Here is a 23,927-nt window from a genome sequence, read left to right as displayed (position 1 = left end):
ACAACGGCAGCAAGGATACTCATCGCTAAGCATTGGAAAACTCAAGATCTACCCACACTGGAAGAATGGCAGATGCAACTGATAGACTATATGGAACTAGCTGAGATGACCGGCAGAATCCGAGACCTGGGAGAGGAGAGGGTTGAAGAAGACTGGAAGAAATTTAAGATTTACTTACAAAAATACTGTAATTTGGTTGAATGTTAAGGAGGATGCTAGATCATAAACAACTGTGCACCATTAAATTAGATGGAATCAGGATGATAAATGAGATCGAGGGAAATATAAACTTTTTGGAGAATTATTGGATTATATTTAAATGAGCGGGACACAAGAATGTAAACAAGATGATAAATTGCTGGTAAAAATTTATAACGATGTAAGTGGGAGCGGGAGACGTGAGGGAGTCCAAAGAAGCCTTGAAACTATGTTATGATACATGTTATATTGTTTATTATTTTTGCATTTGTATTTGAAAACCTTAATAAACATTTTAAAAAATAAAATAAAATAAAGGTTGTGGGCTAGACCGCTAGAGCACGTGATAAAGGGGCTCGGCGCAAGCTTAATGACTTTGCGCAGGCGCGCTGTGGGCGGGGAGGACGCGCCCCCGGGGGCCGGATCAGCTGGCGGGAGGCGTGCGCTCTTGCGCTCCCAGAGCCGGCGGCGGGGGCTGTTTTGGTGCGGAGTTGAGCAGGCAGGAGAGGGACAAAGCAGCAGCCGAGGCAGCAGCGACCAGCCTCCCCCTGCGCGGATCCTCTTCTGCTTAGGTTGCGTCGGCGTTGCGCGCCCCCCCCCGCTCCTTGCCCGGGTCTGGCCATCATGACCACGCTCCGCTTGTGGGACCACCTGCGGGCCGGCAGCTCCGAGCTGGACTGGTGCGAAGACAACTACACCATCGTGCCCAGCATCGCCGAGTTCTACAACACGGTGCGTATCTCGAACTCAAGACCTGAGCCCGGAAAGGAGGAGGTGGTTGCATTTGGAAGCCGGGGGGCGTGTGGATTGGGAAGTACGTGCAAATGCACGGTGGGGCTGAATACATGATGTTCACACGGCTCGGCTCTTTCCCTTCCCTGCCGCTCAATTACTGATTTCTCAACAAATGGTTATTTTTTAAAAAAGAAATGCCACCGCGTCGTGGAAATGCCAAATGAGGTTCTGGGCGCAATCAGACTTGCAATAGGATCCTGGAGACCTTCAAGTCGGGCTCCGATTTCTGCTTTGGCACCGACTCGCGTGCAAGGCGCTGCATATCAGTTCTCAGCCTTGGTCAAATTGGGAAAAGGACTATTTTGCAAATCGGGAAGAGGATACCCAGTGTTGTATTTTAAAACTGCAGCTACTGGCGAATAGCTGTGTATATTATTTTTTTATCGAAGAGAGAGCCTATCTCGGTAAACAAACAGTTTCTTAAAGTAAAACCGACCATAATGTATTCTAAGTGGTTGTTTATTATCCTGGTGGTCTTATTTGCAGATAGTTGAGGGGCCTTAAAATACCACAAACTATCTTTTTATTATCTGAATAGCTTGCAGATATGGAACTGGGGATCAGATCGTTTTCCTGGGAGCTTTTTTCCTTTGTTTTTCCTGGCAGTAATGCTTGTTCAGGGAAGTTTTTAATATGTAATGCTGTACTGTTTTTAACACTGATTGGGAGCCGCCCAGAGTGGCTGGGGAAACTCAGCCAGATGGGCGGGGTATAAATAATAAATTATTATTATTATTAATAATAATAATAATAATAATAATAATAATAATAATATTGTAAAATCAGAGAATCCCCCATAGAGCTGGAAAAAGTCTGCAGTCCTTTGCCCTTTGAGAGGAGCTGGGATCATGGACTGTCATTTTTTCAGGCTGTTCAGATTGGAGGATAAAGCTTAAATTGCATGCAGTGGATTAATGGAGCAAAGCAGAATTTTCCATCTGTTATCATCTTAAGCTTTAACATTGCTTTAGAAAAGGTAGATCTGGATCTCTGGCTTTCCTAACAACTAAAACGCTACAATCTGGGCATCTGATAGTTAGGAAACTTGAAGGGAAATTCTGGTACTGAACTGAGAGCAAAATTTCTGGCCTGATCAGGAGTTCACAAGCTTGAAGTCTGCCTTTCCCAGCTTTAGAAAAACAGCTTTTTCTCAAGGAATTAGGGCTGCTTTCAGGGCTGATTTACATATTAACAAATTCTTCCATGCAATCAGCTCTGTGTAGGAATAATGCTATCTTGCATGTAGGTTTTCACACATAGTTGTCCAAAAAATTTATTAGTTTTCACAATATTATAAACACACACACACACACACACACACACACACACGAGACAAACAAACATAAATCATAGCCTTATTGAAAATTACAGTTATTAACTTTGTTAAATGACTTCCTCGCTTCCCTTTGGTTGAATTTCATTGCATGTCCTTTTAACAGTTTTCCAAATCCCAATTTTTATAAAATGTAACTTAAGCATTAACATCCTTAGATCTTCACCTTATGGAATTAAACATATCAATTCATCACTTAACATAAATAAAATCCTTAGCCCATTAACTATCTGCAAGCTATTTTCAGTTAATTTAACTTAACAAATTTAACTAAATAATCATTAAATTTATTCCATTCTTCCTGTTACTCCTCCTCCTTCTGGTCACGGACTCTTCCGGTTAGGTCGGCTAGCTCCAAAAAATCCATCATCTTCATCTGCCATTCTTCTATTGTTGGTAATTCTTGGGTTTTCCACTTTTTAACTAACAAAATACGAGCAGCAGTTGTGGTATACAAAAATAATTTAACATCTTTCTTGGGCAATTCCAAACCTGTTATTCCAAGAAGAAAGGCCTCTGGTTTCTTTATAAATGTATATTTCAACATTTTTCCCCATTCATTATAAATCTTTTCCCAGAAGTCTTTCACCTTGGGACAGGTCCACCACATATGATAAAAGGCTCCTTCCTTTTCTTTACATTTCCAAGACATATTGTCACAATTATGATCTTTGCAAATTTTAAAATAAAAATAAAAATAAGTTTTCACACATAGAGGACTGTGCATTCATGGAAAAATGTGGCCTGGATGCACATGGTGTTGCATGCTGGTAGCACATTAATTTAACCTGTTAATAAGTCCGCCCTCCCCCACAAAAAACTAGCTTGCAAACTAACTAGCCTTCTGACTGCACACGCCTATGTTAAGTCAATAGCGTGTTTAAACAGCCCGAAAGAATAAGAATAATCTTTCTTCTATCTCCAAAAGGTTCCCTGCTTTTCTGGTCAGGAGGGATTCTTTTAAGTTATTCACCTGGTTTTCTGTGGCAATTTATAAGCCGGCACTTAATTCCTACCTCCACAATATTGTGGCAATGTGTGGAGCGGCCCCTCATCCCATGGGACAATTGCTGCGTACTTTCCTGCGTTTTTTTAAAAACACGTAAGCCGTGTTTTTCCATTGCGAGATCTTTAAAGCCGTTTGCAACCCAGAATAAAACAGTATCAAACAAAAATCCACATTTGAACGTAACTCCCCAACCTGCGTGCGAATGTGCGCACACAGACGCAGGATAGAGCTAGCAACAACAAAATAGGCAACAAATGGGAGGGAAGAAATTGTGCTATTATTTCCTTTCCACCTGACTTCAAAACACAAGGCCACCTGGAAAAGGCCAGTGCGTTTATTCTCTCAGGATCCTGTTGTTAGGAGCGTGTTGCCACTTTCAGCGCTTTAAAGATGGCTCCTTGCAGTCCAAAACTGACCAGCACTTTTCTTTAGTATATGTGCCTCGGGGGTGCAAAGATCCGTCCAGCGCCCCCAAATTTAGTTTAGCCCCCAAATTAACACCACCACACTTATAAGTATTGTTTGGGCACCTACTTAGCAGAAACATCAGTCGTGTCAAAGGTGCCACCGATCCCGCTGCCTCATAGCGGCTCAATACAATACGTAACATAATATTTCAATGTAAGAGTTAATTTCGCGTGCACGGCGCCATTGAGAATGACAAGCGCTGGCACGGCGCATCTTTGGTAAATGAGTGCACAAAGTCGAAAGTCCTTTAGTGAAACAGTAGGTATACATTTCGGTAATACTTAGGTATATATGTATTTTGTTTTTCCAGCTTGATCAAAATTATTATTTCATAACAGGTAGATAGTTAAGAGCTTAGGTGGCTTCAGCGGTGGCCGCCTGGCACCCCCCCCCAGAATTCGGTGCACGGGTGCCCTGCACCCCTTGCACCCCCGGGGAAAGACGGCCCTGGGTGTGACATTTTGGTGATTGGCCTGAGCAACAGCTTAACTACACCACTGTATATTTATTAATCCACCCATGGGCTCAGCAGGATGCTCTGATGAGGACATACTTTGAACTTCAAGGTTTATTTATTTATTAAATTTGTATACCTCCCTTATACCCATAGATCTTAGAGCCGTCCACAACATAAAATCACAATATAACCCCCCCCCCGAAAATACGTAATAGAAACAAAAGACAAACCAAGAATCCCCCTTTCCACAACACCTTTTCAAAGGGCTTCAGATGACAATCGGTCCAAGGCCTGGTTGAAGAGGAACGGGTTTTTTGCCTGGCACCTAAAGGTGTAGAATGAATGAGTCTCCCTGGGGGAGAGCGTTCCACATTTCGATTTGGGGTGGGAGGCGAAATACCATCATCCATTTTTTTATTTGCATACCGTCTTTCTATCTTACAATACTCAAGACGGTTTACAAGCTGAAGATCTAGCAATCTAACGCAATACAAAAATGTGATAATAAAACAAAACTTTAAGCAACCTACATCAAAAAGTAACATTCAACAATTATTAGAGTAGTATAAAATAATAATATCAACATATAAAAGGAAAGGGTTGATATTCCCCTCCCCCCCCAAAAAAAATAATTCTAGTGACAGCTACTTTTAGAAAATAAAGTCAATATTGGGAGATCTCTCCCGATTGATTGGATCTCTCAGGCCCACCTCCGCCATGGATGCCCTTCTGATTTCAAGAGGAGAGAAAAGGTTACCTCTTTCCTCACGACCGTTTGCTGGTTGCAATTAAGAAGCTGAAGTGAATATAAAGTAGGAGTGCTTTCCCCCCCCAGGCAGCCCAAATTAAGGATTATATCTTGTGCTTTGAAACTTGAAAAGCAACTCAAAAGGATTTGTTCTTCTCTAGCAACTGCCTTGTACCGAAAGTAGTGGGGTTTAATATTTACAAAATAGCCTGCTTAGTGCTTTCCGTTCCATCTGCAAGGCTGTTTCTAAAGTCAAGCGGAACAGGGTGGAAAAATGCATCTCTCTCTTCCTCCTTCCTTTCCCTCCACGCCCCTGCCCCATGCCCAGTGTTTCTGAAATTTTCCCTGCGTGGAAGAAAGTACTCTGTCAGTGAAGGCCTCCCATTGTGTGCTAGCACTAGGCGATACCTGGTTTTCAACATCGCGATAGATCAACATGGGAATAGATCACCAGTGAAACATCGCAATATACCGATATATCACAATGTCTGAAATAAGGATGGAGCTATGTACAGTGGTCCCTTGGTTCTCAAACTTAATCCGTTTTAGAAGTCCGTTGCAAAACCAAGGCGTGCTTTCCCATAGAAAGTAATGCAAAACGGATCAATCCATTACAGACTTTTAAAAACAACCTTTTAACATGAATTTTACTATTTAACAAGACCATTGATCCATAAAATGAAAGCAATAATCAATGTATTGTTCTATAAACTAAATAAGACAGTATTGTAGATGATAAAAATTAAAATTATTATTTTTTTCTTACCTGCACTGATGATAATCACTGTTTGGATGGGGGGCTTTTATCCATTTCCGCAGTCGCACAATCAATCAGTCAATAGCTGAACTGGGTTCCACACAGTCACAAAAACAAATAAACCGAAAAAGCCTCAAAAACAAAAATGCAAAATAAATAGCAAAAACAAAAGCAGCAAACATAACCCGTTCCAGAAGTCTGATATATTGCCAGGTCAAAGATTAGGAAACCATTATCACAATATGGACTTCAAACCGATTTGGGATGATATATTGACATATTGCCCACCCTAGTCTGTCCACTGGGCTCTGCTGAATCTGCTGATGAAGAGAGCCTTGTGACTTCAGACTGCAAGCGAGGGATGCCATTTCTGAACGCTCCCAGTGTTTGCAAGATACAGTGGAACCTCGGTTTTCGAACGTAATCCATTCCGGAAGACCGTTCAACTTCCAAAACGTTTAAAAAACTGAAAAGCGGAAGCCTCAGTTCAATAGGGTAGCTCAAAACGGAAGCAGAGCCAGATGTTCAGGTTCGGAAAAATGTTCAAAAAGCGGAACATTTACTTCTGGGTTTTTGGCATTCGGGAGCCGAAATGTTTGAAAACGGAGCCGTTCGAGAGCTGAGGTTTGACTGTGCAAAGCTCCCTGCCTGTCAACAATACCGTGTCTGGGAGAAACCTGCTCTTAGCTATCTCTCTGTTTCACTGCGGGGCTGGTTTTCTAATTGCAGGACGTTCAGGGAGGTATTCCACTTATCATTTGCCCCCCTTCCTGGTTCTGTTTATTCTGCCCCCTCAGAACTTTCACTCCCCGTTGCTGCATCCATCAGAGAGCTGGTTCAGGGAGCTCTTAGGTCCTCTTCCATTGGTCTCCTGGAATCGCAGAGCATAGAATCATAGGATCACAGAATTGGAAAGGGACCCGAGGGTCATCTAGTCCAACCCCGCCATCTCAGCTGAAGCATCCATGACAGACGGCCATCCAACCTCTGCTTAAAAGCCCCCAAGGAAGGAGAGTCCACCATCTCCCTAGAGAGACAGCTCTTACTGTCAGAACGTTCTTGCTTATATCTAGTTGGAAATCTCCTTTCTTGTTGACCTCTTGATGTGTCCCAAACAACAAGGAAGGGGTGTGGTGGGGGTTCTCCACCCACTCCCTCCTCCCAACACAACAAGGCTGCCCCAAAATTAAGAAGCTAAAGCCAACCGATTGTTCTGTCATAGAGTTTGAACTATGGCCGGCTCTCCCATGAGGCAAAGTGAGGCAATGGTGTCATGGTCCGAGTCAAAGTCCCGGCTGAGGACGTCGGGACCGGGGGCAAGATGGCGGGGTGCGAGCAGGAACGGGGGTCCAGAAGTCAGGAAGCCAAGAATCTGAGGGTCAGAGAGCCGGGAGTCAAGAAGCCAAAGGTCCAAGGGTCAGGAAGCAAGGAGTCACGAAGTCAGGGGTCCGAGGATCAAAGAGCAAGGAGTCACGAAGTCAGGGGTCCAAGGATCAAAAAGCAAGGAGTCACGAAGTCAGGGGTCCAAGGAGCAAGGAGCAAGGAGTCACGAAGTCAGGGGTCTGAGGATCAAGAAGCAAGGAGTCAGAAAGTCAAAGGATCAAGAAGCAGGGAGTCAAGGAGCCAAACACAGCAAGGCAGGGAACGTGTTGCTGTGGCAAAGAGCCGAGGGGAAAATGCTGACCTTATATCCCTTCCCGGCTCTTGCCTCCAGGTGCTGTGAGTTACCAAGCGGCCTCACCTGTGCAGCCACGCCTTGCCTCCTCAGAACAAACTTAGGAAGGCCCCAGGCCTGCAAAGTCCTACTGGTCACAGGGCCTGGCTCCTGCACGCACTCCACTCAGGCAGCAGGATCCACAGGGACGGCAGATCTGTCTTCCAAGGAATGCATTGTCCGTTGCTGCTGTGGTGACAGTGACAGGACGCTCCTTGCTGCCTCTATAGCAGCTTCTTGGCCAATAGGAGGCACTGCTGGTCTCCCGTCATCCTTGTCCCCATTGTAGATATTTATTCCTCTCCTGGCAGGGTGGGGCGGCCCCGTTTTGTGGCTCGCCTCAGGTGACAAAATGCCTTGAGCCATGGGAGGAGCCGTGTTGCCATGTGTTTTGCCAGGGCCAAAGTGCTGGCTCGGACCAGAACGTCCCACGAGTTGGAGCCAAGTGACTTCTACTCAACTTACTCTTCCTTGCACGTGCAAGTCTTTCAATGCTCTCAACCAGAAGAAGAAGAAGAAAGGGCATGGGTTCCTCAAAAGAGGAATTCAAGGAGACCGAGCTGCAAGTGTTTCATAGCGTTTTCTTTCTTCTGGCTCAAAATTGGGGGATGCCTGGAAAGTTTTGTGACGCCCGCAACCCAGTCGGCCTCTTTCACGGCTACTGTGGTGATCACACAGGGTCCTCGGACGTTTGATGGTCTATTGATCCCTGTGCCACCACTGTGATCACTTCCCCGCTGCCACCAACCTGTTTCTCTCGGGTACACACTGAGTCCAGACAGTTGTTGACATTAAACCAAATAAACAAGTTTATTTTATAAGCATTAAGAAGTTTATGGTTTCAGATAATTTTTCTTGTCAGTTTCTTAACCTTAGTTTCTTTACCGGCCTATACCTTCCTAATACCTTCTGACTGATTATCTCAACTGTTTGACTGATTCCTCTTAACAGATTCTCTCACTCTTTCACATCAGACTAGCCCAACCCACAGACTTATCCTCCCTCTCTCTTCTCTAACTCCAGACTGACTTCTTAACAACTCTAACTCCTCCCCTTGGGTTCCTATAGGTTGGTCATTTTACAATTAACCCTTTCCTTATGAACCCAGTATGATGTCACACCCTAGGAGGGCAAACGCCACAGCCACCACTCCTGGTTTTGTGGTTGCAGCCTTGGCAGTGGTCTTCCAGGGACCATGCCTGTTGGTCTTTGCCATTTTTGTATTGTGTCAGCATGAGGGTGATGTCTTCTCCAGGCAGTTGAGAGCACTGCATGTCCTAGAAAGAGTTGATTCAGGCAAAGTGATGGTCTAAGTCGTGCATGGCATGAGGTCTGTCTACACCAGTGTTTCCTTGTGCCTCCAGCTGTTTTTGGACTACAATTCCCATCATCCCTTGCCACTGGTCTTGCTAGTCAGGGATGATGGGAGTTGTAGTTCAAAAACAGCTGGAGGCACAAGGTTGGGAAACACTGGTCTACACCATGGGTAGGCAAACTAAGGCCAGATCCGGCCCAATCGCCTTCTAAATCTGGCCCGCGGACGGTCCAGGAATCAGCGTGTTTTTACATGAGTAGAATGTGTGCTTTTATTTAAAATGCATCTCTGGGTTATTTGTGGGGCATAGGAATTCATTCATCCCCCCCTCCCAATATAGTCCGGCCCCTCACAAGGTCTGAGGGACAGTGGACCGGCCCCCTGCTGAAAAGGTTTGCTGACCCCTGGTCTACACTTCTATCTCAATTTGTGTGTCAGGGCAGGGATGGAGTCTTGGGGGGGGGGAGATGTTGTTTTTATTTCTGCCTCCTCTTATCCAGATATTTGCCTAGGAAAGTGCTAAGCTTACTGCGTTGTGCAAGATCCCTCTCCCGCCCCCAACATTTTTTGTTTTGGTTTTGTAAAATACCACTTTATTTAATCATTCCCTTCTGCTTATTTAATTTTTTTTCGTTTCCCCCCTTAGATAAGCAACATCTTATTTTTTGTTTTGCCACCCATATGTATGTGCTTATTCCGACAATATGCAACCTGCTTCAACAGCGGAATATATTTAATATGGACCCTCCTTGTGGTAGTTGGTAAGTCCTTCTGTGTCTGTCCTATGTGACCTGAAATTTTGAGAAATCATATTCATTTATTTATTACTTGAAAACAAGGCGCACCGGGGTGGGGGTGGACAACAAATAAGGTGCTTGGAAAATGTGCCCGATTTCAGAAGTACAGTACACTCCCAAAATAAAATATTGGAAGTTGGGTGCCATTTTGAGCCTCTCAGTTTCCCCTGCTATGTATTAAAGAAGGTAGTTTTCCATTATGACGAACATTGTGGGATACATCATGGTGCTTCCAGTTCGATTCTTATTCTGGGATGGCTTCTCCTCAAGCCGACAAGTTTTATCCACCCTCCATTTAATCTGGATTTAGCCTTTCTGGCAGAAATCCAATAAGTATAAAAAAGTCTGTGGCCAGTGACCCATTTCTGCTAATATGCAGATTAAGTCTCTGTCTGTAAGCATTGAGGTTGGTTTCGGTTCTGGTCTTAATGGTCTCGAGAGGAAGGGCTGTGCGTATTATTTTACTTACCTCAAAGAGTAGTAGGCCAGCCCTGTTTGCTCAGTAAGGCCCTGAACTACTCATCAGCTGATTTCCTTTTTGCACCTTCAGATAGATAGATAGATAGATAGATAGATAGATAGATAGATAGATAGATAGATAGATATTTTGACACATCCTCACAGTTTCTCAATTAAGTTCTGCAGTGAGATAATTGACTGTGCAAACAAAACTTCTCCCCACTGAAGTCTCCCACGAATACTTTGCTCTAAAGTTAATTTTGAAGCTTTTGGGAGTGGGTTTCGATCTTCAAAACCTAGCTCTTCGCCGTGTGTTTGGTCGCTTGCTTGCGTTAAATTTTCAGACGCTTGTCTGTGCAAAGCCACCTGGCTGTTGTTGAATTTCGCAGAGAAGAGAAGAGGATGTTTGAACTGTGCTGTAATGACCTCTTGATTCTGAATGTGTCCCCCCTCCAGGAATTGGATCTGTCTACTTCCACGCCACGCTCAGTTTCCTGGGTCAAATGCTTGATGAACTCGCTATACTCTGGGTTTTGATGTGTGCACTGGCTCTGTGGTTTCCCAGAAGATATCTTCCCAAAATGTTCAGGAACGACAGGTAATGTCTCTTAAGTGCTGGTGTGCTGGTCCCGAGGGTTAACCATGCAGCGATGTCCAAGTCCAGTCCGAGGTCGAGGTCGAGGGTGCGGTATGGAGGCTGTCCGTCAAAGCTGAAGCGGGGTCCAAGGCAGGGAGTAGGGTGAGGTCAGGACATCCAGCAGAAGAGCAGGACAGGGTGCAGGCAGGAGCAGGTTACCAACAATGTTGCTCCTGCAACCTGGGACTGGGGCCCCGGTCCACAGCCCCGGTCCACAGGTGTCTCGCCTCTCTTGGCCTGAAGGCGAGCACTCCTCCTGCGGGAACTTATTTCCCTCCGCCTCTCTGCCCTGAGCCTCTGCAGCTCAGGAGGGGCTGGAGGGTTACTGGACCCAGAGGCAACCTCAGCTTCCTCTGCCGGGGCTGAGAGTGGCGCACCTGCAGGCAATGGGTCTTCCCCCTCTCAGGAGCCAGAGCAGACTCAGCTGGTGCCTGCACTTGAGGATCCAGCACAGGTGGGGACCCTTTGGGCTCATGCTCCAGCCCCGGCTCAGCTGGTTCTGGAGGTGGGGACTCCTGTGCAGGCTGGGATTCCTCAGGTTCAGCCTCCGAGTCCGAATCCCAGGCCATCGCAGCTGGCCTTTAAAGAGTGGGCTGCATTAATAGCACTGTTCCCTTCTCCTCGGAAGAGGGCAGGAGAGAACCAGAAAGGGCTGTAACCCAGAGATTCTGACATCACCTTTAAATTTGCCATCTGCCAAGGCTATAATAAAAAGGTTGTGGGATATTGAAAGCCAAGAACTAACAGTAGCAGCAGAGAAAACATGTTCCCCTCTTTATTTTCAACTTTCTTGGGCACATGAAACTAACACAATTACCTTGAATTTCTGCTTAACCCTCAAGAAAGAAGGGCATTTTCGCTGGCCAGGTTTAATTCAGATCCATCAAACCTGCTTTGGGGAAGGTTCTCAGGCAGGGTGGAAGGAGAAAGAACTTGCCCAGGTGAAGACCACCTGGTGGAAACCCTTACACACATGGTTCTCAGTTGTAAATTATATGGTGATCTCCGTCAGCAATTTCTAGATCAACTCTGCATCCCCAATGGAAACCAGAGTCAGAGGTCATCCATTTTCTATTACTGGGAGCTCACCAAGTTAGTGGCTAAATATCTCCATTTGGTTTTTTGTCATCGAAATACACTGCAGATGTCTGATCTCCCTGGAGACCGAGAGATGTGACCATAGACTGTTCTGCCTCCTTTCTTTTAGCAAATGTTTTGTGCCACTGGGGAAGTGGAAATTCTGTATTGATTTGTCTTGGAAGTTTGGATGTGATGCCAATAAAAGGTTTAACGATGCTGACTCTTTTTTTAAAATAATAATCCAGGGGCCGATTTAAGGCAGCAGTGGGTATCCTCTCTGGGGTCACCACCTGCCTTGCCTTCATTAAGCCTGCCATCAATAACATCTCGCTGATGACGTTGGGTCTTCCCTGCAGCGCCTTGCTTGTCGCAGAGCTGAAAAGGTGGGTATCGGTCGCCGTGACAAAGTAGATCTTCTGTTTGGATGCCTGCTTACCGTTTGGAGCGAACACCTTCTGGGTGTGTGCAGGGCCAGATTTAGATTTGATGAGGCCCTCAGCTCCTGAAGGTAATGGGGCCCTTTCTATGTCCAGCTGTCCTTTGCCCACAACAAATTGGCGCTGTTTTTTGTGTTGAGTATATGCTATATGTAATTGATGGCCCTAAGGTAAAGGGTAAAGGGACCCCTGACCATTAGGTCCAATCGTGACCGACTCTGGGGTTGCGGCGCTCATCTCGCTTTATCGGCCGAGGGAGCTGGCGTACAGCTTCCGGGTCATGTGGCCAGCATGACTAAGCCGCTTCTGACAAACCAGAGCAGCGCACGGAAACGCCGTTTACCTTCCCGCTGGAGCGGTACCTATCTACTTGCACTTTGACATGCTTTCAAACTGCTAGGTTGGCAGAAGCAGGGACTGAGCAATGGGAGCTCATCCCTTCGCGGGGATTCGAACTGCTGACCTTCTGATCGGCAAGCCCAAGAGGCTCTGTGGTTTAACCCACAGTGCCACCCGCATCCCTGTTGATGGCCCTAGTAGGTATCTAAAGCCATTTGCACATCACAAAACTTGTATTTTATCAAAGTAATTGTTGAACTGGAATACAATTAAGAAGAAGTATATTAATAGTGAAATAATTATTAAGCTCTAAGATAGTAAAATGATTTTTTATTCATAACAAACTTAATAATGCAAACACATTGGCATTTGGCAATAATAAAAGTTCCATTAGAAACACAATTTACAAAGACTAATAAGCTAACACAATTTACAAAGACTAATATTCTAGTCTCTAGAAACTTGCTATAACATGAAATAATAATAAGTGAAAATATATGATCCAAACTACTAATAATTATAAATAGCAGAATGTAGGCACCCTATATATAGAAAGGAGCAAACCAGTGATATTTTAGGGAGCAGGCTAGCAGGTGGGGTCCATGACTTACATCATAGGAGCCTACACAACACAAAACACTGTTGCTGTATGTAGGTTTTATTTTATTTGTTTTTTATCTTATATTTTGGAAAAGTACATCCAGGCTTTTTTTTCTTTAATTTTTTTGGGGGGGCTCCCAAGAGAGTGGGGCCCTAAGCTGTAGCTTGTTTAGCTGATACATAAATCCGGCACTGGGCGTGTGACTTACCTGTGGGCAGGGTGGCAGAAGCACACCTGGAATTAAGACACAAAAGAGCTTAAATGTTCCCATGGAAATCCCAAGCATCCGGACAGGAGCTGTTTTGGGTGGTCGACTTGACAAGGTGATAAATGGTTCTGTAAATAGCCTGGGTGCATTATAATAACTTCTCTCCCTTAGGGTTGCAAAACAAAATATCTTGCCACGTTAAAGAGGTGACGGAGGCTCCCAGTTTGAAAGCTGCCACCTGGGCCTTCAAAAGGGGCTGTGATGCTGAGAAGAGGGATTATAATTTTTTAATAATTTATTATTTATGCCCTGTCCATCTCTCTACCCCCCCCCCACATTTTTAAAAAATATCAGCTGTAACTGTCTGGCTGTTAAGTAAAGGTAAAGGGACCCCTGACCATTAGGTCCAGTTGTGGCCGACTCTGGTGTTACGCCGCTCATCTCGCTTTACTGGCCGAGGGAGCTGGCGTACAGCTTCCGAGTCATGTGGCCAGCATGACTAAGCCACTTCTGGTGAACCAGAGCGGTGCATGGAAACACCGTTTACCTTCCCGCTGGAGCGGTACCTATTTATCTACTTGCACTTTGACGTGCTTTCGAACTGCTAGGTTGGCAGGAGCAGGGACTGAGCAACGGGAGCTTACCCTGTCGCGGGGATTCGAACTGCCGACCTTCTGATCGGCAAGCCCTAGGCTCTGTGGTTTAACCCACAGCGCCACCCGTGTCCCAGTGCTTGGCTGTTAGTCACCATCTGAATGGTCTCATTTATTTGGAAACCAGAAATGCCAGTGGAACTGCGCTGGGATGAGAACCCCTCGGGCAGGTGTAACGCACCCTAACTTACTGCCAATCCTTCTTGCAACAGTGTTGTGGGGAAAGTAGGAAGACGAAATCAAAGTACCGCTTCACACGGGATCATGCAATCTATGGCATTCGCTCCTGCCATGCGCATCAGCTTGGATGCCCCTAAAAGTGGCTTAGACTTTCTGTGTTTAGTCGTAAGCCTTAATTTGCTTTTGGCTCATGGCTTTTTCTAAGCCACATGCTTGTTTTTTTTAAAGAGTGCTTTTAGACAATACCCTTGATATTTGTTTTCATGCCATGACCTGCCTTGGGGCAAGGGGGGTGTATGCAACCGTTGCCCCCAAATGTACAAAGCTTATCGTCTCCGAGTTTTGTTCAGTTCTTAATCTTGGGTCAGATGTCATTCCGTTGCTGTGCTTTCAATGGTCTCCTGGCTTGGCTTTCAGATGCGACAACGTGCGAGTATACAAGCTGGGACTATTTTCTGGCCTCTGGTGGACTTTGGCTCTTTTTTGTTGGATCAGCGACAAAGCATTTTGTGAGATCTGGTCGTCATTCAACTTCCCATATTTGCACTGCGTATGGTGAGTCCATCGTGTTCGGATTCCAGTCCTTGCCACAATTCCCGCCCCCCTCTCTCTGCCCTCCGTTTCTCGGTGTTACACCTTGCCATATTTGTTGGATGAAGAGACTATATAGAAAACTCAGACCACCCTTCACCAATGTCAGAGGTCCCCAAACTAAGGCCTGCGGGCCGGATAAGGCCCGAGGGACTCATTTATCTGGCTTGCGGCCACCTTCGCCACCTGCGGCCACCACCTGCTCTTACCGGCACTGCTCTGCGCGGCTGCCCACTTCTGGGTCGGAGGAGCACCAGAAATAGCTTGTGCGCATGCGCAAACATTATTTCTGGTGCGTATCCGGGGCGGAGGAGGCCTGTGCACATGCGCACAAGCTATTTCCGGTGCTCCTCCAACCCAGAAGTGTGCCAGAAATAGTGTGTGCGCACGCGTATGGGCATGTGCTCCCCCATGTAGTGGTTAAGAGCGATAGACTCACAATCTGGGGAACCGGGTTCGCGTCCCCGCTCCTCCACATGCAGCTGCTGGGTGACCTTGGGCCAGTCACACTTCTTTGAAGTCTCTCAGCCCCACTCACCTCCCAGAGTGTTTGTTGTGGGGGAGGAAGGGAAAGGAGAATGTTAGCCGATTTGAGACTCCTTCGGGTAGTGATAAAGCGGGATATCAAGTCCAAACTCTCTCTCCGGCCCACAGTGCAATTGGTGCTGGAAACACCAGCTTGAGGCGTGGTAAGTTTGCTGACCCCTGACTAATGTGGTACCCGCCTCCCCGATGCCCATCAGCCCCCCCCCCCAGCCCCACACACTGGAGGGCACCATGTTTGTTAAAGCTGGTCTGAGTTCTCAGTGTAGTCTGTGAAGGCTGATCCAGACACTACAGGTATTCAACTCTGTTGTTTTTACAAAAATGAGCGTTGGGAGTGAAAAAGTTTTGTTGCCTTAATGCCGGATTTACATTTCTAAGGAAACAGCCCTGTGCTTGCGGCAAAGCGCATCTTTTGCCTGCCTAAGATCCCTGGTTCAGTCCCTGACATCTCCTGTTTCAGCCTCATGATACAGTGATACAGTGGTACCTCGGGTTACATACGCTTCAGGTTACAGACCCCTCTAACCCAGAAATATTACCTCAGGTTAAGAACTTTGCTTCAGGATGAGAACAGAAATCGTGCTCCGACGGCGCAGCGGCAGCAGGAGGCCCCATTAGCTAAAGTGGTGCTTCAGGTTAAGAACAGTTTCAGGTTAAGAATGGACCTCCGGAACAAATTAAGTACTTAACCCGAGGTACCACTGTATAGTGATACATCATGATGCCAAAAAGGAAGGAGTGCGAGGCACCAGGGCGAAACTGCCGCTGCTCCCACCAGCGCCTGGCCTGTGGAGGGAGGAGCCCTGGCCTCACAACTACAACAACAATATTATAATAATTTATTATTTATACCCCATCCATCTATTTAGGTTTCCCCAGCCACTCTGGGCGGCTCCCAACTGAATATTAAAAACAGGATAAAACATCAAACATTAAAAGCTTCCCTAAACAGGGCTGCCTTCAGATGTCTTCTAAAACTCAGATAGTTGTTTATCTGTTTGACATCTGATGGGAGAGTGTTCCACAGGGTGGGTGCCACCACCGAGAAGGCCCTCTGCCTGGTTCCCTGTAACCTCGCTTCTTGCAGGGAGGGACCCGCCAGAAGGCCCTCGGAGCTGGACCTCAGTGTCCGGGCTGAACGATGGGTGTGGAGACGTTCCTATATTGGAATATTGTGAAGCTCCTTGACATCTGATGGGAGGTGGGTGCCACCACTGAGAAGGCCCTCTGCCTGGTTCCTTGTAACTTCACTTCTCACAGTGAGGCAACTGCCAGAAGGCCCTCAGAGCTGGACCTCAGTGTCCGGGCTGAATGATGGGGGTGGAGACGCTCCTTCAGGTATATGGAAATGCTCTTTCACGAGGCACTGGAGTGAAGCTTCTGCCAGTGCCCAGCTCATAGAGGAAGCAGGCAGCCTGCCTGCTCATCCGAAGAAGGAAGCAAAGGTGACGGCCTGCAGGGATGCCCGCCCCTTCACTGGCATCTCTGGTTTCATTTATTTGGAAACCAGAGTTGCCAGTAGAACTGCGCTGGGATGAGAACCCCTTGGGCAATGTGGGGAAGTAACGCGCCCTAACTTACCATGATCCTTTCAACAGTCTTGTGGGAAAATTAGGAAGACGAAATCAAAGTACCGCTTCACACGGGATCATGTCATCTAAGGCATTTGCTCCTGCCATGCGCAATGCACAGAGATGCCAGCATTATACCACCGGGTTAAAACCCGATTGTGATCTGGCCCTTAATCCGGCCCTGGACAATGTATCAATACATCGCCCAGGCCTAATGCACGGTTCCTTCTTTTCAGATATGCAAGGAATATCATTTGCATGCTGGTGGTGAGGAGCAAGCTGTACTCACCCTCCTCCGTTTCTGTTCTGTCCCCTCAGGCACATCCTCATTTGTATCGCCGCTTACCTGGGCTGCGTGTGCTTCGCCTACTTCGATGCCGTCTCGGAGATCCCTGAGCAAGGCCCTGTCATTAAGTTCTGGCCCAGCGAGAAGTGGGCGTTCATTGGGGTCCCTTACGTCTCCCTCCTCTGCGCGCACAAGAAATCGCCCATGAAGATTACATGATGTTCGACGGTTCTAACCTGCAGGAGGAGGAGAGGCCAGAGAACGAGACCTGCGCCTTTCTTCCTCTGTCTCTCTACAAACTGCGGTTCTGCAAAGGGAACCCACGAGGACGTACCTGCGTTTTCCCTGCCTCCCACCCCTCTCTCTGGCTCCCAAGCAAAGTTCTTAGGAGCGAGCAGCAATGGCAACTCTTTTGCACCCCTTCTCTGTGGTTTTGGCAGATCTGGAGTTTTTCCCCTAATCAAAAGTCTTGAATTATAGCACTGGCAACGTTTTGCCATGTGCAATTTGCATAGCGTTCTCTAACTGGAACTACACATTGTGGGAGATATGCGGTTGCTGTTGAAAAGCTGCCAGGACCACCATCTCTTTTCCCCCTTCCTCAACCACCTACCTCCCCCCACAATGTGTGGCATCTTCCACAATTGAACTCTGCCTCCCTTTTAATTGGCTGCCAGGTGCTCTTGCAGGGCGGGGACGCTCAGAATGCTCTGACATCACAGCATGTCAGCCTTGACAATGCCGCGCGATTTCCCATAAAGCCCAGCTCCTGACAAAACCCAGTCAACTCCGAGAGAGTATTTATACAGGCAATTTTCATTGTGAAGTAACCACAGGATCCAGCTGTTACTGAAGGCTTTTAAAAGGTTTGCTTTGTAGTTCTACCACTATCGCCTCTCTCACAAACTTGGGAGGATATTTATACCGACAGCATCTTCAAGGACAAAATATATTTCTAGCCAATCTGGTCAGAAGTTGTTGGAGGGAGGGCAGGGATTCACAAGGAAATATGTTTCGAGAAGCCGGCTTTTCTTCTCAGTTGCTTGATTTAGTAGTTTGTAGGCTTAACACTGAGACTGTTCTGCTCTAGGTCTCCTCCTGTTTTACTATGGTAAACTCATTCTCACTGGGCACTGCCAACTTACGAATGGCAGCTGGGTCTTGCTGATTTCTTCAGATCAGGCTGCTGCTTACGGCATAGGAACAGGCCAGTCCAGCTTGCCCCTGTCTTGTCCACTGTCCCCCTTACTTGGCAGGGTGATTACCTAGTGGTCACTTGCCATTAGTTGCCACTTGAACGACAAAAACAAAACTCGCATGCATCTATACGATAATCTTTATTGCCATTGTCCCATACAGAACAACGAAATTGAAAAACCTACATAAAACATTCAAAACCCAACAGGCCTGCTATCCCAGCTATCCCAACCTGGTTAGCCCCCTAAAAACTCTGATACCCCATTTTTAATACAATATACTCCCATAGAGACTCTTTACACTGTGTTTAAAACCAATATTGCATTTCGGTAGAAACTGTTTCTCAGGCGGCTAGTCCTAGTTTTTATAACCCAGAAGGCAGAATCTGAAAGAGATCATTTCCGGGGTGTGCACCATCCTGCACTATCTCTGCAGCTTTCTTTCGTTTCTTTTTTTCAATTTTTAAAATTAGTTTTCACAGTATTATAAACAAACAAACAAACAAACAAACAAACAAACAAACACATAAAACAGACAAACATAAATCATAGCCTTATTGAAAATTACAGTTATTAACTTTGTTAAGTGACTTCTTCGCTTCCCCTTGGTTGAATTTCATTGCTTGTCCTTTTAACAGTTTTCCAAATCCCAATTTTTATGAAATTTAACTTAAACATTAACATCCTTAGACCTTCACCTTATGGAATTAAGCATATGAATTCATCACTTAACATAAATAAAATCCTTAGCCCATTAAGTATCTGCAAGCTGTTTTCAGTTAATTTAACTTAACAAATTTAACTAAATAATCATTAAATTTATTCCACTCTTCCTGATACTCCTCCTCCTTCTGGTCGCGGACTCTTCCGGTTAGGTCGGCTAGCTCCAACTATCTCTGCAGCTTTCTTGTGACACCTGGAAGCATAGATTTGATCCAAGGTGGGAAGAGTGCACCCAATTATTCTCCCCGCAATCTTTACAACCTTATTCAGAGGAAGGGGCTTTTTTCCACTTACCTTTTTGTGATGTTCATCTCCCGGGCTTCCGCAGAAGGCCTTGAATTTGTGCAAATTCGCAGTTGCCGCCTCGGATACTCTCTCTTTACTCAGGACTACGAGGCTGGCGGTGTGGAAGACCCCTCGGGAGAGATACCTCCAATCCATTGGTGTGACTGCATTGCTCAGCCACCATTTTAAGCAGAACTGTGGCACTTGGTGGTGGAGGTGGTTTGGCAGTGCCAGGGGGTTGGGGGTCCCGGGACAGACCTTTCTCCCCCCCCTCCCCGAACCTTCCCCACTTGGAATGCTGGCTGCCTTGTGCAACCCTTAGACATCATGCGTTTGTCAACAACCTGCTGCTTTTCAAGTTATCACAGCAGAAATTTGGGTTGAGTTGGCAATGGAAGTGGAGAAGAGTTGGCAGATCAGCCATAGGTGCTCTTTATAAGGTTGGGCCTTTGAGGGCAGTGTGAATAAGGTATTCAATATTAATCCTACTCAGAGGTGTCCCATTAAAACCAACTGGTATTACTAACTTAGGCCCATTCATTTCAGTGGGTCTGCTCTGCGTGAACTTAGTTGGGCTAGAAAATAAGAGGGTAGGTTAAAAGCTCTAAATGCATTAAAATCTCTCCTTCCATTGAGAGATTTGAATTGCAAGATCTAAGAATGAACTAAAAATGAACCTTCAGATTCCGATCTACTTGCTTGAGCTCTGAGCTTCAACCTTATTATTTGGGGCTGTTTGTCAATCTATGACAATAAGCAGACTAAAAAAAACACTGTTAGGTGATTGTGGGCAAAGAAGCAATTAACCAATTAAACACTTTGTTATTAACATATAATTCACACACACACACACACCATGATGCACACTTTTCTGGCTGCTGTTTCTGTTGAGACATCTTAGCCTTTATTTTTAATAGATTAATCCCCACTAATGAAATGAGATGTTAAAACAAACAAACAAAAAATCTACATTTAGCTAATTGTGCCCCAAGTACTGATTGAAATGACTGAACATGGCTTTATTATCCCACCTTCAGTTCCCTTTTGGTAGCAACTGAATAATGCATTGAGTTCTTGGAAAGAGATTAATGTAACAATAAGCCACCAGATTTTTGAAAAACCGATTTACCTTTTAATCTGCATTTAAATCCCTGGCTCTTTGCAAGCAAATAAATGAACTCTGAAAGGTTGAAGTTTAGCTGTCAAATATGGGGTTTTTTTGCCACATGTTGCCATGACAGAGTTTTAGAGAGTGCTCATGCAGAGAGCACTCATATTCTGGTACATGTTTTAGTTTTAAGGAGGTTGCAGTTTCGTTTCAACAACAGCGAAGACTGTGGTTCACAAGCTGAATTCATGAAAGCTGTTTCAACTTTTAGGGCAACATGATGCAAATGTTGCATGAGCCATTGGCGCAATCTATAACATCTGACCAGAAAGCATGATGATTAATATAGGCCTCAGAGAATCTAGCTGCTTTGGAGAGATACATCATTTTTTGGGGTCCCAACTCCAGGTATAACATACCTTGTTCTAATCTGTATTCTAACCCCAGAATTTAGCTTTTTAATTTTACCCAGCTCCATATAAAGCTTAATGACAAAGCAGTTTTAATGTTGTGTAGGTGCTTCCTGCCTTCTCCCTTCACATGAACTAGGAAACGGACCAGGTAGCCTTCCAGTTAACCATAGTTTCCTGTTTTGTGCAAACAAGGAAAAATTATGGTTAACACTTTGAAGGAGCCGGGGTATTAAATCACCATTTGAAGCTGGCTTCAATGCCTGGCTTGGGCAGAAGCTACTCACTAACCATAGCTCCCCGGTTCCAACAAAGAGCGGTGGAAGATGGCTTGGTTTGTTTTCTGATGTACACAAAAGTTTACGCTCATTGGCTTATTAAGCTGAGATATGGTCCCTCTAACTAAATAAGCTGAGAGCTCAAGCTTGATTTCTGACGGGCCACCTAACTGACCCAGGTGGTACCTCCATGTTTTGCTGTGACAGGAGCATGGCTTACCTCGTCGTCAGATGTCTGGCATTGGCACATGAGACAGACTCTCCCACTTCTGGCTCGGAAAACCCATGGCAAGGCCCATTGCAAACCAAAACGCTTTGTCTCTGGCTGACCACAAAAGATTTTCATGCAGAAGAGCCTAGATAGGAATGTGACCCCTTGTTCCTATTTCTTTTCTTTGCACTTCTCTTTGCTCCAATTTATTTGATGTTTATTAGGGTTTTCTGGGACCACCGTCTGTCTTTGTTTTTGTTTTTAAGCTTAGGAAATTTGTGATAATACTCCGGTACAGTGTTAACCTTCAGTGTGTGTTTTGGTTTTCTGCGGATGTTAAAATACACGCACATGCACAAACCATATACCGTGAATTGCTTAAGGACTCAATGCGACTCATGGGACGGTACCACTTGACAAGAATGCAACCTACCTAGCGTTTTAAAACTGAGGAAGTTTCATGTAAAACCTAGCAAGCTTCCAGTTCCTTTGTGTATGATTTAGTAAAATGTTCAGTGTTAAATCTTCTTCACTGTGTACTGCAATAAAATCTTTCCTTTGGAACTTCTCTCCTGAAAAGAATGGGTTTAATACAAGCTGTGACGGAAAGATCCGTTAGTAATTTCCATTGCCATCTGTAGAACAGGGAAGTCAATGCATTGCCCCTTTCTATAGCCTGAAACAGGCTGAAATGTATATAGTTCTTCTCTCTAATATAGCAGGTATCCTTTCCATTACAGAGATGTAGTATTTTGAGCAGTATTAATGGAGGTAACTGCAGAGGGGTCAGGCAGAGGTTACCGATAGGCTTGCAGAAAGCTCTGAACTTATTATTTCTGCAAAAGGAAAAAAACAGTACTTGGAAAAAAAATTAAACGTTTCTGTAAAAGTCACATTTTTTTCAGTATTTGGAATTTTGCTTTCAGACCTTTTTATTTTGATCCACTTTGAAACTGGGGAAGGGTGGTTGGGAATTGTGAAAAAGTGGAGAGGGAAAGAATAAACATGTGGATGAGCAAACATTGCCAGAACTTCTTCACATTTATTTTTTTTTAAGGCGTCAAATTCCTCATCCCTGGAAGCCTGCCTTGGATTTGCTGTAACCCTTGGGGGAAATGTTTCATCTGCTTTCTTGAGGACTAGGAACCCTGTTCATATTTTGTTTTTATAAAATCAACACTGAGAAGTTTTCCTTTTACTCTGCTTTCTTAAAAGTACATTCCAGTATTTGGGACTTACTTAATAGGAATCATGTTTTAAGATTGAAGCCAAAACATACATTTAGTGTGCAGGATTCTGGTCTCGGAGAGATAAAGTGATTGCTCTTAGAGTCTGTGTCCTGGTGTCCTCACAGGCTACATGCCAATTTAATGCAAAGCGTTCCTCAAAATTCGTATGTTTTGGTTTGCTGTATCAGTACAACTCTTCTGCTGGAAGAGGTCTGCCAGTCTGAGGTGAGCAGAGGCCAGGCACAATGTCTCTCTGTGTGTGTGTGTGTGCATGAAAAAGAAGAAAAGCAGAATACACTGGAAGAGGGTAGTCTTCACAGTATTAAGTTCTGAATTGCTTTCAAAGCTTACAAATCCTCTATGGGTAGTATTCTAAAATGTGCATGAAATGTACATACAGAATAACAACAACAACAACAACAACAACAACAACAACAACAACAATTTATTTATACCCCGCCCATCTGGCTTGGTTTCCCCAGCCACTCTGGGCGGCTTCCAACAAAACACTAAAATACAATAACCTATTAAACATTAAAAGCTTCCCTAAACAGGGCTGCCTTCAGATGTCTTCTAAAAGTTTGGTAGTTATTTTTCTCTTTGACATCTGGTGGGAGGGCGCTCCACAGGGCAGGTGCCACAAAAGATATTAAGCATCTTTTGATCACGGAGCAGCTCTGTTTTTACCTTGGCCTTATTTTCTCCAGGTGGGCTCTTAAGAGCTCAAAGGCTTAGGCATTCCCCCCCTCTTCGGGTGACATGACACTCTTTCCTCCATATTGCAACTGGTGGTGGTGGTGGTTAACCCGTCTCAGTTCCCAAAGCCATTTTGTCATAGGGTAAGGAAAGTTGCTCTTTGAACATCACAACTCTAAAGGCCTTTTGGATGCATGAGAAGCACTTGTGTTCTTTGGATTCTGGCTAGTATAAATGTATTAATAACAGGGCAAGCATCACACACACACACACACACACAGAGAGAGAGAGAGAGAGAGAGAGAGAGAGAGAATAAAATGGGAGGGGGGAGAGATTACAGTTTCACAAATTTATTTGGCTTTCCCAGACCCTCAAAGTGTCCCTATTTTCCAGGGACAGTCCTGAATTTACAGAAGCCACTCCAATTTCTGATTTGAATGCCCCACTTTTCCTTACTTAGCACATCCTTATTTTCATTGGAGAAATGCTGGAGGATATGATTTCCTTTATGAAGTACAGTGGTCCCTTGGTTCTCAAACTTAATCCGTTCCGGAAATTCCGTTCCAAAACCAAGGCACGCTTTCGCATAGAAAGTAATGCAAAACGGATTAA

General features: G+C 45.2%; 1 protein-coding gene across 1 annotated transcript; it reads left to right on the top strand.

The window, feature by feature from the left end:
• The first annotated feature begins 562 nt into the window (after positions 1-562).
• On the top strand, positions 563-21,958 carry ACER2 (alkaline ceramidase 2). The gene is made up of 6 exons (XM_081845567.1): positions 563-930; positions 9,441-9,555; positions 10,507-10,648; positions 12,013-12,150; positions 14,603-14,740; positions 17,212-21,958. Exons 1-6 carry the CDS (start codon positions 823-825, stop codon positions 17,396-17,398), a joined length of 828 nt encoding a protein of 275 aa, XP_081701693.1. The 5' UTR covers positions 563-822; the 3' UTR covers positions 17,399-21,958.
• Positions 21,959-23,927: the final 1,969 nt, after the last annotated feature.

The sequence above is a fragment of the Podarcis erhardii genome, assembly GCF_964252035.2.
Source record: "Podarcis erhardii genome assembly, chromosome: 17".
Taxonomy (NCBI): Eukaryota; Metazoa; Chordata; class Lepidosauria; order Squamata; family Lacertidae; genus Podarcis; species Podarcis erhardii.
The sequence above is the reverse complement of the archived record's forward strand: the minus strand, read 5'-3'. Positions and strand labels throughout refer to the sequence as shown.